Genomic DNA, 13,574 nt, shown 5'->3' with positions numbered 1-13,574 from the left:
TTTTTTCTTATTAACGAAGTTAAAATATATTATTGTATTAAAAATATATGAATTATATATTCATAGTGTGCATTGAAAAATACACACTATTTTATCTGGGTTTTTTTATGCTTCTATTGAGCCGAGGGTCTCTCAAAAACAGTCGTCCTACCTTGGTAAAAGTAAGTTTTGCGTACACTTTATCCTCTCCAGACTTTACATTGTGGAATTTCACTGGGTTGTTGTTGTTGTTGTTGCAGCATTGAAAAATGTCTATAATATGTATAATGAATTAAATTTAAAATGTATTACAAGTATAGTTTATATATTTTTTAATTTTATTAATAATGTCAAAAAAATCCTCATATTTTTTTTTAAAAAAATATTAATCTTCACCAAACATCCTTAAACATTAAAATAAATAAAATTTAAAAAAGAAAAAGAGAAAAAAAATGATTAAAGAACAGAGAAGAGAGAAAGAGAGAGAAAATGATGAAAGAAGAAAGGAGAGAGAAAAGAAACGACTTAAGAAAAGACAAGAAATAAAGAGAGAGAAAATGAACAAAGAAGAAAGGAGAGATTAAGAAAAAATAAAGAAAAAACAGAAGGAGAGAGAGAAATAAGGAGAAAAATTTATTTGAGGTAAGAAAAGTAATGGTAATTTGTGTAACAATAAAAGATATGTTATAATTCATAAATAAAGTTATAGAACATATTATTTGTGTACATTGCCCTTTAGTTTAAGGCTTAAAAGGCTGTTGGGTGGTTCGATGTAGTGGCGGAGCTACGTAGAGTGAAGGAGGTTCAACTGAATTATTCGTCGAAAAATTGTATTATGTAAAAAATATTCTTATGTGTATGTATAACTTATTGAATTTCATTTATATATATATATATATATATATATATATATAAAACTTTTTAGTGTTATTGTTCTTTGTTTTTTGAGTCCCCTTATTTGAATTTCCGATTCTAGCTCGATTGGCTAGATCGAGAGAAGCGCGATAAGAACATAAGGAGATAACAAAGATAGACACTTTGTTACATTATCTCATTCAGAATTGTCATAACTCACGAGCATCTATAACAAAGTTGCAAGTATTAAACACCGATAATAACATATTATGTATAGTTTCACGTGGGTCTGAATTGCAAGGAAAATACTTGAATTATTCACGTACTTCGACTTTTTGAAACAAATTTAAGACATTAATAATAGTTTATGTAATGTTCCTTTTAAAAAAATAAAATGGATCATTTCGATTTGTGCATGTCATCTTGCAAAGAGATAATGCTAATCTTCTCGATTTGTGTGCACATTATGTCACTCATTAATCAAAGTAATTATAACTTGCAGTACACAAACTGTCAGACCATTAGTACAAACACAAAAACTCTGTTTCTCTAATAGAGTTTAACATCACACACACCAAGGGATTCCCTCCCTAATCTTAAGTCAATTACAATCATTTCCCTACTTAAACACAACAACAGATTTTGTGAAAGTAAATACTAAATTCATACCATTGTTACAAGTCATAATCAATACACTCACATTGTACAACAGTCGACTCAAAAAGAGCAGTGCGCATGGTCCAGAAAGAGCCGAATTATAAGGATCTGTTGTACAACAATCAACTAACATTCTCAATATACTGACCTGACGAGCTCTTATCGTCCGTTAAGTGATATATATATATACCAAAATGCACACGTTTTCGTTTTCCAATATATCTCACGGTACTGAGGAAGTAAGTGAGCCAAATGTGGAAGGCTATTCAAGTACTATTGCTCAAAGCTTCAGTGTGAGATCTGGTGACAAATCGTCTTTTTCAACAGACGGAGTCCACTCTACAGAATTCACATTCGAACATCCAGTAAAAGTAATAGTAGGATGATGAGAGATGTTAACGTTAGTTACTTGACGAAAACTGCCAGGCCATAATAAGTGATCAGTCTCATCGATATCCTCAACGTATAAAGGCGGATTCTGATGGTGTACATATCCAAATCTAGCACTCGTATTGAAATCTAGTGACCTTATTGCTGCTGGAAAACCCTGGTGCATTGAAGAATGAGCCTTGATACCCAACGATCGAGCAGTAGACCCGGGCAATGGCAGAGCAGCCAAATTACCATACCTTTCCGAAAAGATCCCCATTCTCATAGCTCGTTTAGCTAATGTTCTCTCTCGTTTATGAGCATTCTGGTGACCGCCAAGTGCTTGTGAACTATAGAATTTACGTTTGCAGAAATTGCAAGTGAAAACTCTTCTAACTGCTGCTTCCCCTGAAGTTTGGGATGCTGCAAGTTCATTGCTGCTTTCGTCACACGTACTTGATACTGAAAATCCTATCGAATCTTGGCTGGCAAATTCATCGGTACCAGAATTAAAGCCGAGAGACAAGTCAAGTGACACAGGTTCGGGACTAAACTGAGGAAACTCAATGTTAGAAGCAACCTGGCTAGTGATATCAGAATCATTTCCAGATGATGCTTCCATCATAATTTGTTTATAATCTGTTCCAACGGAGGGACTAATTCACAGAATTTAGTGATCGATAACAAGATCTAACAATACCAATGGACTACATCTGCATTACTAACGCCATCCTGCACGTCACAAGAAAACAACATAGTATCATTTTCTGGCTAAAAAATTTATACTTTTGCCCTCGTGTCAGATCCTCCAAACATGCACTAGTTTTGAAGGATCCAACACGTGCCCTCAATATTTTTGAAAGTCCAAACAACATAGGAAAAATTCCGGTTGATGCAACAACCAAATCTTGAAAACGGAATATTGGCAGTCATACACAAAAATCAAATCTGTATCTAAAAGTAACTGTTTTGAAGTGTCTGGCTACATAGCAATATAAAAGACTGCGAAAAATAATTTTATTGTCAAAAATTCTTGAGTTAATGGTAAAAAACACATATGGATCCCTTATTTGAGTTTCATACCTGAACTATCAGGCGCTCGAGTTTCCTACCTGAACTATCACCAACTATCTATCAAAACACACGTCAACTACCAGTTGTTCTCCAATATAAAAAATCACCACGTAGGAAAAGGTAACAATTGATAATTGAGGTGTGTTTTGATAAATAGTTGATGATGGTTCGGGTATGAATTCGCGCACCTGCTAGTTCAGATATAAAACTTGAAAAACCAGGATACTTTAGGTGTGTTTCTGAACCTTCACTCAAAATTCTTTATACCCTTTTCCCTAAATTTATAACTATAAATTCTGTGATGACGATTAGACTCCAGATATACATGAAAAACTATTTACACATAGTACACATACTAAATTGGATTCAAATGAGGTTTTAGTTATGTGAAAGCACTCAAAGAGAAAGGATTTACAAAAAGAATAACTATAGAATTATGATGTAGTTTATATATGAAAACATGAATATGAAGACTTAAGAAAATAAGAACAAGCTAGAAGTGTTCCTTTTTGCAATTATTTTTCAACTATTATTAAGATAAGACAAGTTTTTGAGGTTTTTTTTTCTTTCTTGTACCTATGTATCAACTATTGATGAGACAAGACAAGTTATTGAGATATTTTTTCTTTCTTTCTTTACCTATGTATCATACTTATGGACTTGTGAAAGGGGAAGAGGCCATGAATAATCCAAATTCACGTCACGCAAGGTCCATTCAAGATGAGAACACTTTCTACTATTTTTTTTTATTTTTTATTTTTACATTTTCAAGGCTCGATGTAACCTGAAACCTCTGGTTAAAGGTATTGGAAGGATAACAATAATAATAACTACTATTACTAATACACAAACAATGAACCACATAAGATATGGTTATTAAGGAAGATTAAAATAGAGTAGCTTCTAATCCAATTTATGTATCACAAAGGTTACAAAAGTACATATGATAGAGATTCAAATTTGCAACAAGAAATGATAAATTCTTGCACAATATGATATCTAGTCCCCACCCCCACCCCCTATGATCAAAGTTCAAAATTGATGGGGAAAAAAGAAGAAGAAGAAGAAACACAAGAATGAACAATTAGTAGTGAGATATTATTTATCCTTGTTTAATTTCACCCAAATCCAAACCATAAAACAACAACAACAACAAACACAAAAAGATTTAATTGAAGAATTTAAAAGAACTAATTAATCAAAAAACAAGAACAAAATAAACTAACAAGATATATACCTGTATGGTAGCATACATATTTTTGTTGAAGAGGAAGGGGGAGGTTTGTTAATTGTGGTAATACCAAACAGTATTTTTCATCAAAGGACAAAATATGGTGCTATATCAAATAGGCCCACAACTTTGATCAAAGTGTTACAAGAAAAAGGAACTTTAGGAGTGGGGATATATGGAGGTGTTCTTTCATGTTTAATTATGAGAAACCCAAGGTCAGTTTGTGGGGTGGGTGGGGGGAATAATGGTATATATAATATATTTATCAGTTGTGTTTCTACAAAATCAAATAATTTAACCATATAAAAATACAATAGGAATGTAGTGGCATATGCATGATTTTTTTTTTAAAGTTTCATAAAGTGGTGTCTCATGACACTGCTTGGTATCAAGTATGACATATTTATGTAGGATCCAAAAAAGAAAATCGCATCCTAAAGAGTGTAATCGAGATAGTTTATCTTGACTTAAGTATCAATGAATGATTCTACGACTTATAAAGTCACACAAAAATAATTTTATTGCTGCTTCAATATTCATTTCAAAACTTTAGTTATGAAGTCCACACAACTCTACGAGCTAGGATTCGTGTGGAGTTCATTCAATTTTTTTAAAAAAAATTATATTATATATATAATATTAAAATTATTTCACATATATATATATATATTAAATATTGAATTTTATTAACTTCTTAAATATTAAATTTCATTAACTTCTATCTATATTTCATAGTTATATTTTAATTTTTTTAATAAAAATTCTGATTCCGCGGTATATATCTTTCCTCTCCAACACTTTAATTGTACCATTATAAAGTAGAAGAGGACAGAGAATCTTTGGTGGGACTAACGACATGAATGACTATATAGTTTAACTGTTTTTTTGCTTTCTTTTCACTTAGAATCTCATCCTTTTAGCTTAGCTACATGATCTATTCTGGATTTTTCTTGAAACTCCAAATATCTTTTCTATGACATCCCACAATTGTTCCTCTACCTTTTTTGTGATACATACAAATTAATTCGAATGTATATAACGTGAATTATCACGTAAGATATCACGTAATATATAAAAATTAATTTAAATTTTAATTATCTACTTTTATATATTTAAAATTGGAGATCATAGATATCAGATGAAATCAAATTAAAAAACATATTTATGTATTATGTTCAATTTTTAATTACTAAATATCAGAAAATAAATAACAAAATCACTTATTTTTCTAAAAAATAGTTTTCATTAAGATATTTTTCTAGAAAAAGAGATAATCTACTATTTTTTCTTCTTAAAAAATCAAAAAGATCAATTAAAAAAAAGAAGAAAATAAAATTATATCATATATGCATATATTAAATTTAAATTATGAATCTGCCCCTCATCCTCGGACCATAATAAAATGGGAAGATGGCCTTTCATCGTGATGAATCCATATAAAGTCACCACTCACTTACCTACTTATTTATTTGGGAAAATTAGGCCGATAAACAAATATATACTAGTTAATTAGCTAACATAGCTATAGTTCGAATTAATTATGGTTCGCGGCAAACATATAGTTGTAATTATAGTTTGAGTTTTGTATAATTCGCGCAATTTATACAAACGATGTGCACGAATCGAATTGTATAGTGAAATATACAAACGTTATACAAAAATTACAAATTGTATAGCGAATTATACAAACATATATAAATGTTGCATGGATTATACAAACGCTGCTATAACTATATCTACGAAATATAATTAGCAAACTATAGCTATGGAGCATAATTAAAATATTTTTGAGTGACTTTTATTTTTATTTTTTGGGGGTGGGGGTGGAGACCATGTCCACCATGTCTGTCATAATACAATAAATATATATATTTTATTTTTATTTTTATTTTATTTTTCATTCAATTTTATTTGTTTCATTAATTCACCATGAAGTATTGCAAACTGAATATATAGAATAATACGTTTTTTTTTTTGTTTCCTTATAAGTTATAATTGTAAAGTCTGCTTCCTAATTACCAAAACACACAGGCCACATGCCTAGTGCAGTTTGTTCAGTGTCAACATTGAACTATACCTTCTTTAATCACTTTCTTTTAGATTAAAGTACTAGATTTAACTTATATACCGCGGGATGCACCTGTAATCGTTAACTTCAGAAAATATATATGTATATATAAGATTAAATTTCATTTTAATGTATATATAATCAAATGTCAAATCAGAATTTGAAGTTAATGAGATCTGAATTTTATTGTATGTACCTTGTACATATTCAATGTTTTCTCGATAAAATATGTCATCTTCTTTAATTATATGTATTATTCTCATGAATTGGAGCCGGTCTGAGGTTTTGCGGCTTAATGAAGCTAATTCGTATAATAAAATTAGGTCATCACATATTTTAAGTAATTAATTTATCTACGTAATGGGCCTTTGAGAACATGTACAAAGAAATTTTTGAAAATTTGAACCAAAAATATTTAATAGAAATAGTTTATCATGTGTCAAAGCTCAATTGCAACCAGGGTCGGAGCTAAGTGGGGGTTCGGACAACCCAATAGCTTTTTCGTGAACCCCTACCAAAATTAAATGACGATTCGGTGATAAGAAAGGGGCCATGAAAATGTCTATTACAACGAGTCATAATTTGAATATCTAAATGACATTTACTTATAGGTTTAAAGAGATATCCATGTATTAAGCCTTTTTTTAATTAACCAAATTTAACTGCAACGTCCTTTCTATATTCGTTTTTCCATGATCATATCATTACTTTATCGTAATCCATAATTAGTTGTCTTGTCTTTAATTAATTATCAGTCTTTGAGGAAGCCCATAACATTATTTCATTTTCACCAATCTCTAGGACTAGTCCAACTAACACTTGTATATAGGAAGTATCCTTCTCATATAATTAATTAACACTATTAATATCCTAGGTTAGTATTAAACTTTAATTTTATATATGTTAAATCAATAACAATGAGACACTCATGGTAATCTCACACGTGACAAATATTTAGACTGTAATTACAATACATAACTACGTATAATTTCAAAAAATTATGAAACGTAGTTATATTTGGAGTTTTATGGCTGTTTTTCCGAATTAATGCTTGAAGATGTTATAGAAGTTAATAAAGCCGATGTATCATCAGATGGGGATATAAGTTTGATAAGAAGCATTTCCTCATGATTGTTTGTGGGCGAATCTTGGATTGATTGACTCTAGGAGCTGATTCGGAGAAAGAAGAAGCATGACATGAGCTAGGCGACGGAGAAATTTCTGATAGCGAACTACTTGACTCGATGGATGGAGGGAGAGCCCATAATACACACATGCTTTGATATGGTATGTGTTGATGCAACTTTCCTACACACGATTTTCAACGGATACAATATGCACTTACACAACAGATACTCGCCGTATAAAGCTAATATCCCTCTGATTTAGTTGATACTTGCCGCATGAATACAATTGTAGTTACGTTTCATAAACATGCATATTGTAACTACGCTTCGTAATTATGTTCTCAATTGTATCTATTTATGAATTTTCTCTATTTTTTTCACTTTATTCTAACAAATTTAAGTAAAATAATTTGTCCCCCAAATCCATCACACATTTTGCACGTGACTCCCTTAGATCCAACATAAACCATAGATTAAAATTAAATCTTGGCTTAATCCCAAAATTAACCGACAAATGCACGTTAGCGCCGCTTAAAACGCGGCTCAAGAACCCTTTAACCTTAAACTAATCTTCAATTAAGTACTCTTCAAACATTAATTAACCTAATTGAAGCTTTTGTCAACTAGTATTAAATTTTATTTTAGTACACACTCATTGGTTCTCCAACAACCTAATAAAGCACCCACTAATTAACTTTATTTTCCTTTTTTTAAGATTAAATAAATTGTAATGATCCAAAATTTATAATACTAGGTTAATAATTAAGATAAGGTACTATAATTAGAGGCCATTGATACAATTAATTAATTGAGTATACATTCTTAATTCCACCAAGTTAAGGTAGTGCATTTACTTTTGTATATTCACATGCTTTGCTTTTTATTAATTGTCCTTTAGGTTAATTGTTTATGTATAATCATGTGGAATATTTCTCTACATCTATGTGGTATATGCCTTTCAAGAAGTAATTGATAGATCTTTTCTTTGGTATTAGATTCTCCAACTTGGTAGGATGAGGGGGGGTGGGGGATTGAAAATTAGTTATATATTATCAAAGTTGTTGAGTTGTCCATATCAAAATCAAATATAATAGAACATAGAATTGAATTTACGGACTTAATGGTTGCATGTTGGGGGTACATAGACCGGGTTGGTTCGAATTTTTTATAAACCAAACCAAACCATTTGTGTCGGGTTATTAAATCTATAAACCAAACCAAACCAATAAAAGTCGGGGTTTTTATATCAATTTTTCTCGAGTTTTTCGGGTTTTTTGATTTTTTCGGGTTTTTTTGGGTTTCTCGGATTTTTATAGTATCTAGTAAAAAGCACAGCGCAGTACTTCTTAAAAAGAGTTCTAGTACAAAATATCAACATATAAGATGGATGCAAAATACTGTTTGAAGTTTTAACTTTATAATATAACTTTATAAGATGAGCTTTTTTTGTATATTATTTAGATAAGCTTCTCAAATCTAAATCTAAATGTAAGAAAGAAAACAAAAATTATGAAAAAGTTTTAATAGATATTTTTATGTATAACATAATTTAAAAGTAGTATATCTATAATCGGGTTGGTTTGGGTTCGGTTTGACTTTTTTTTAGTTAAAACCAAACCAACCCTATAATGGTCGGGTTTTTTTTTCAAACACCAAACCAAGTCAAACCAAATCACTAGTCGGGTTTTTTTTCCGGTTTGGTTCGATTTGTCGGTTTGTCCTGTACAGCCCTAGTTGCATGTATATATACTCAAAGTTGTTGCATGTATATAGAGTTGTCCATCTGTCTCTATTTATGTGGTACCGTTTGACTTTACAGAATGATTATTTTTTTTTATGGTCAAAAACAAATCTTAAACATTTATGTGGCTATGAATAATTTCATGAGATGTATATAAGTGTACGCTAATATTTGTTGGAGTTGTATATAAGTGTCAATATCTCGAAAACTTGGCCTTGGATCCAAGTGTGAGGCCCATCATCATCCATGTCCAACTTAAATGATTAGTTCTCTTCATAAAGCCCAATTACTGGCCCAATTATTTTGAAATCAAGCCCAGTTCAGATATTCAATCCAAGTGTTTGCATGATATCTCGGCCGTGAAGTCCAATTTCATTAAAATTTTTATATATATTTAATAGATGTTGAATTTACTAGATTTTTTTTAAGTTAAATTATTTTTTTACATTTTGAATTTCGAAAAACTCTAGTTCCGCCAATAACGAGTTTTTGTCTAATTTTGACTTATATACACTATTACAAGTAGGGGTGTACATGGACCGGGTTGATTCAGATTTTTTACAAACCAAACCAAACCATTTGTATCGAGTTATTAAATCTATAAACAAAACCAAACCAATAAAAGTCGGGTTTTTCGATATCAATTTTTCTTGGGTTTTTCGGATTTTTTCAGATTTTTCGGATTTTTTCAGGTTTCTCGGGTTTTTCATAGTATCTAATAAAAAGCACAGAGCAGTGCTTCTTAAAAAGAGTTCTAGTACAAAATATCAACATATAAGATGGAGACAGAACATTGTTTGAAGTTTTAACTTTATAATATAACTTTATAAGATGGGCTTTTTTTTGTATATTATTTAGATGGGCTTCTCAAGTCCAAATCTAAATGTAAGAAAGAAAACAAAAATTATGAAAAATTTTAAAAAAATATTTATAAATTACATTTTAATAAATATTTTTATGTATAACATAATTTAAAAGTAGTATATTTATAATCAGGTCGATTTGGGTTCGGTTTGACTTTTTTTTAGTTAAAACCAAACCAACCCTATAATGGTCGGGTTTTTTTTCCAAACACCTAACCACGTCAAACCAAACCACTAGTCGGGTTTTTTTTCCGGTTTGGTTCGATTTGTCGGTTTGGTGCGATTTATCGGTTTGCCTTGTACAGTTGTAATTAATTACAAGTATCAAAAAACCTTTTGCTTTTTACAACTCGCAAGAAAGAAAGTGTATCACACCATTCTTTGCTTTGCATTTATCAATCCTAATATACCCATGCAAATTTAGCCAATCTGCGCGGTCGAACCCTTGAAGAATCTAACAAGATAGATAAAATGAAAATAGTACTAAATTTGGTATGTCTAGCAAAACTTCTGAACTATTCAAAAAACATGCAAGTTTTGTTAATCTGACAGAACTTGTGAACAAGTTAACAAGATAGAAAAAAATAAAGATTATATCACGTTTTATTAGTCCCAAAAAATTTATGAATAATTGAACAACACAAACAAGTTTTGTCAATCGATTGAATACGCTACCTAATCCAGAAAAATTTGAGAACAATTTGTATTAAAATTAGGTCTCACCCAACATATGGAAACAACAATAGGGCATGCGGATGTGGGGCAGGAAGGGTTAATAAATCTTTTCTAATAAATGTTTGCTCCCACACAAAGATGTGGATACATATCATCTATGAAATGACAAAACATTAAGTTCAGGTTGACCTATAAATTTCATTTTTTTGCAACTTGCAGAGTTGAGTATTCTTTAGGACATATTTGTTATGTTATGTGCACATCAACTGATTATCTATCAAAATTAAAAGTTAGTACACTGTTTTTTCCCAGCGCACAAGGTTGACCCTTCTAATACTCTAGTCCACAATGTTGTCATTGTTTCTTTGTATTATTACTGGTTCGAACTGTGAAAATAATTACTAATGTTTGCATTATATTAGCCATAGATTATCCATACAAATTTCATCAAGAATGATCTTTAGCGGCAATAGTTTAATTGGGTAATTAACACTTTTTGTAAATATCAATAAAGTTTATAGCAACATTGTATCTAATGACAATTAACTAATGTCAGTAAATATTTTAGCACTCTTTGTTAATATATATATTTATTACCAATAAAAGTTACTTTTGTTGTAGTGATATCACACTCAAAACCCCTTAGGGGTATAAGCAACCTTTCCTCGAACGCTACTAACGTGAGATATTTTGTGCTCGGGGCTGAAAAATTTCCAAGGAGAGTTTAATTTAATTTCTTAACTCTGTTAGGCTAGCAAAGTGGCAGGATAAAACAAAGTAAAAAACAAGATATTTTTCTGGTGATTTAATTAATTATATCAACAAGTACAATATTTAAAGTTTTTAATCGCAATATGATATACAATTGACACGTTAAACAAAAGGACTTATGTACCTTCGTACTTTCAAAACTTCAGATTTTTTTTTTGATACTAGCAGAATGAGGTTTTGAAACATTAAAGTAAAATTGAAGAATAGAAAAAGTATAAAATCTATTATTAAAAAAAACAAACTGTTTTCCAATTTATTAAAAAGGAATTATGGGGTTCAAGTGAAGTTTATTTTTTATCTTCTCATTAAGTCATTATCAAATTTGGGGGTGGGGGGTGGGGGGAGAGAAACTCGATTGTTCATTCATTTTAGGTCATGTCACTATTTGTAATGCTTATGATAGAAGATTGATTGATGAGAGTGCATAAATAATAAAGAAGAACTATCAGGCTTTTAGACTAATAAATTTTTAAAGAAAAGATATACATAATACTTTAGATAAATTTTGCATCAAAATTATGAAATTAAAAAATTAAGGAATATATTATAAGTTCAAAACATCATATTCGTGCTTTTAATTTCTAGTAATATATCTCAAGGGATAAATTTATAATGTCTATCAAGCTAAAGTATACGTATTGTCATGAGTTTGAATCGAAATAAATATGATATTACGGTTATTGTATGACAGAGGATGAGGACATCTAGACTTTGTCGTTTACCGTCGGCTGATACCTCAACAACTTCTTTTTGTAAAAAAATTTAAAACCATTGAAAATTGACCAGTATATTATTGTGGATATTCTTTTTAAATTTTTTGGTCCATATATGTGGATATATTAATTTATAACATGTTAGCTTTATGTTGGACATGTTCAACGAACTTCATTAAAAACACAAAATAATGTGAGCATCATTTTCAAACTCACTATTGACGATTATAAAATTTGAGTATGAAATAATTATGATAAGGAGCATTATGCTAAATAAGTTCAAATTAATTAGGGTTTAATACGAATATCAAATGAAAAACAAAAAAAAAAATCTGAACTCATGGAGGAAATAAAGTCTGATAGTACTCCTAGATACTTCAACTTTTACTTGGAATTATTATCTAATCAAGTCTTGAAACAATCTAGTTGCAAAAATGCAATAAAAAGGTTAATTAAGCAACATATTAGGAGTGTAAAAAATGCGAATTGAACTGAATTTTGACGAATCAAAATAAATTAATAATGCATCGTAATTCAGCCGATCAACTCTTACCAAGTTTTAATTTTATTTTTTATTTTCTTATAATTTGTTTAATTTACTAAACAAAACTAACAAACAATTTTTCTGTTAATTATAATTATATAACATGTCAAACAATATATTTTTGGATAAAAAAAAATCATAAGTCTATGTGGGGATACATATTAGATTCAGATTAGTCTAACTTCTAGTTGGGCAGAGTTGAGTGGATAAAAATTGGTTGAATTAATAAAATAGTCAAAAATTCATTAACTACCCTAAGCTTAAACGAGATAGTCGGATCATAGTTTTATGAGTTAATTTTGTCATCCTATATCATCACACGCACTCTATTCCCCTATGATCACATTAACGTACGGGAGCGTTAGAAGAATTAGAGCATGTTTGAATTGACTTTTGGCTTATGACTTATAAGTCAAAAGTCATAAGTTAGAAAGCTTTTGACTTATTTTGGCTTAAAAATAAGTGTTTATAAGCACTTTTTAACATTACCCAAGCACTTTAAAACTGATTAAAATTTATTTTGGCTTAAAAACACCTAAAATAAGTCAATCCAAACGGGCACTTAATTATAAACGCCAAGAAGAATATTAGATTTAAAAAACTAGAAGAATAATTGTGCCAATTTTTTTAATTTTTTGTTTCAATTTTGCCTGCACAAAATTATAATTTTTTCTTGACCCTACAAATTTCAGTTTATATATTTTCTCTACGAAGATTCTTTTTTTAAAAAAAAACTTAAAATACTTCAATCATTATAAATGACCCATTCATATTGTTTTTAAAAGCCTTAGAAATATGGGCAGCGTACATTAGTAGCAGATAATTAATATTTTTTTCTGAAGAAAGATCAATTATGTACATATAAAATAAAATTGCGTATATACTTTGGTAAAGTTCCTATTAAATT

At 29.9% G+C, this 13,574-nt stretch overlaps 1 protein-coding gene across 1 annotated transcript; it reads right to left on the bottom strand.

Moving 5' to 3' along the window:
* Positions 1-1,286: 1,286 nt before the first annotated feature.
* Positions 1,287-4,371, bottom strand: LOC129871714 (zinc finger protein 4-like). The gene is made up of 2 exons (XM_055946685.1): positions 4,172-4,371; positions 1,287-2,592 (listed from the first exon to the last, which is right to left on the bottom strand). The coding sequence occupies exon 2, from the start codon at positions 2,483-2,485 to the stop codon at positions 1,772-1,774; it is 714 nt and encodes a 237-aa protein (XP_055802660.1). The 5' UTR covers positions 2,486-2,592; positions 4,172-4,371; the 3' UTR covers positions 1,287-1,771.
* Between the last annotated feature and the right edge of the window lie 9,203 nt (positions 4,372-13,574).

The sequence above is a fragment of the Solanum dulcamara genome, chromosome 10 (assembly GCF_947179165.1).
Source record: "Solanum dulcamara chromosome 10, daSolDulc1.2, whole genome shotgun sequence".
Taxonomy (NCBI): domain Eukaryota; kingdom Viridiplantae; phylum Streptophyta; class Magnoliopsida; order Solanales; family Solanaceae; genus Solanum; species Solanum dulcamara.
Note: the sequence above shows the minus strand (reverse complement) of the source record. Positions and strands in the feature narration are given on the sequence as shown.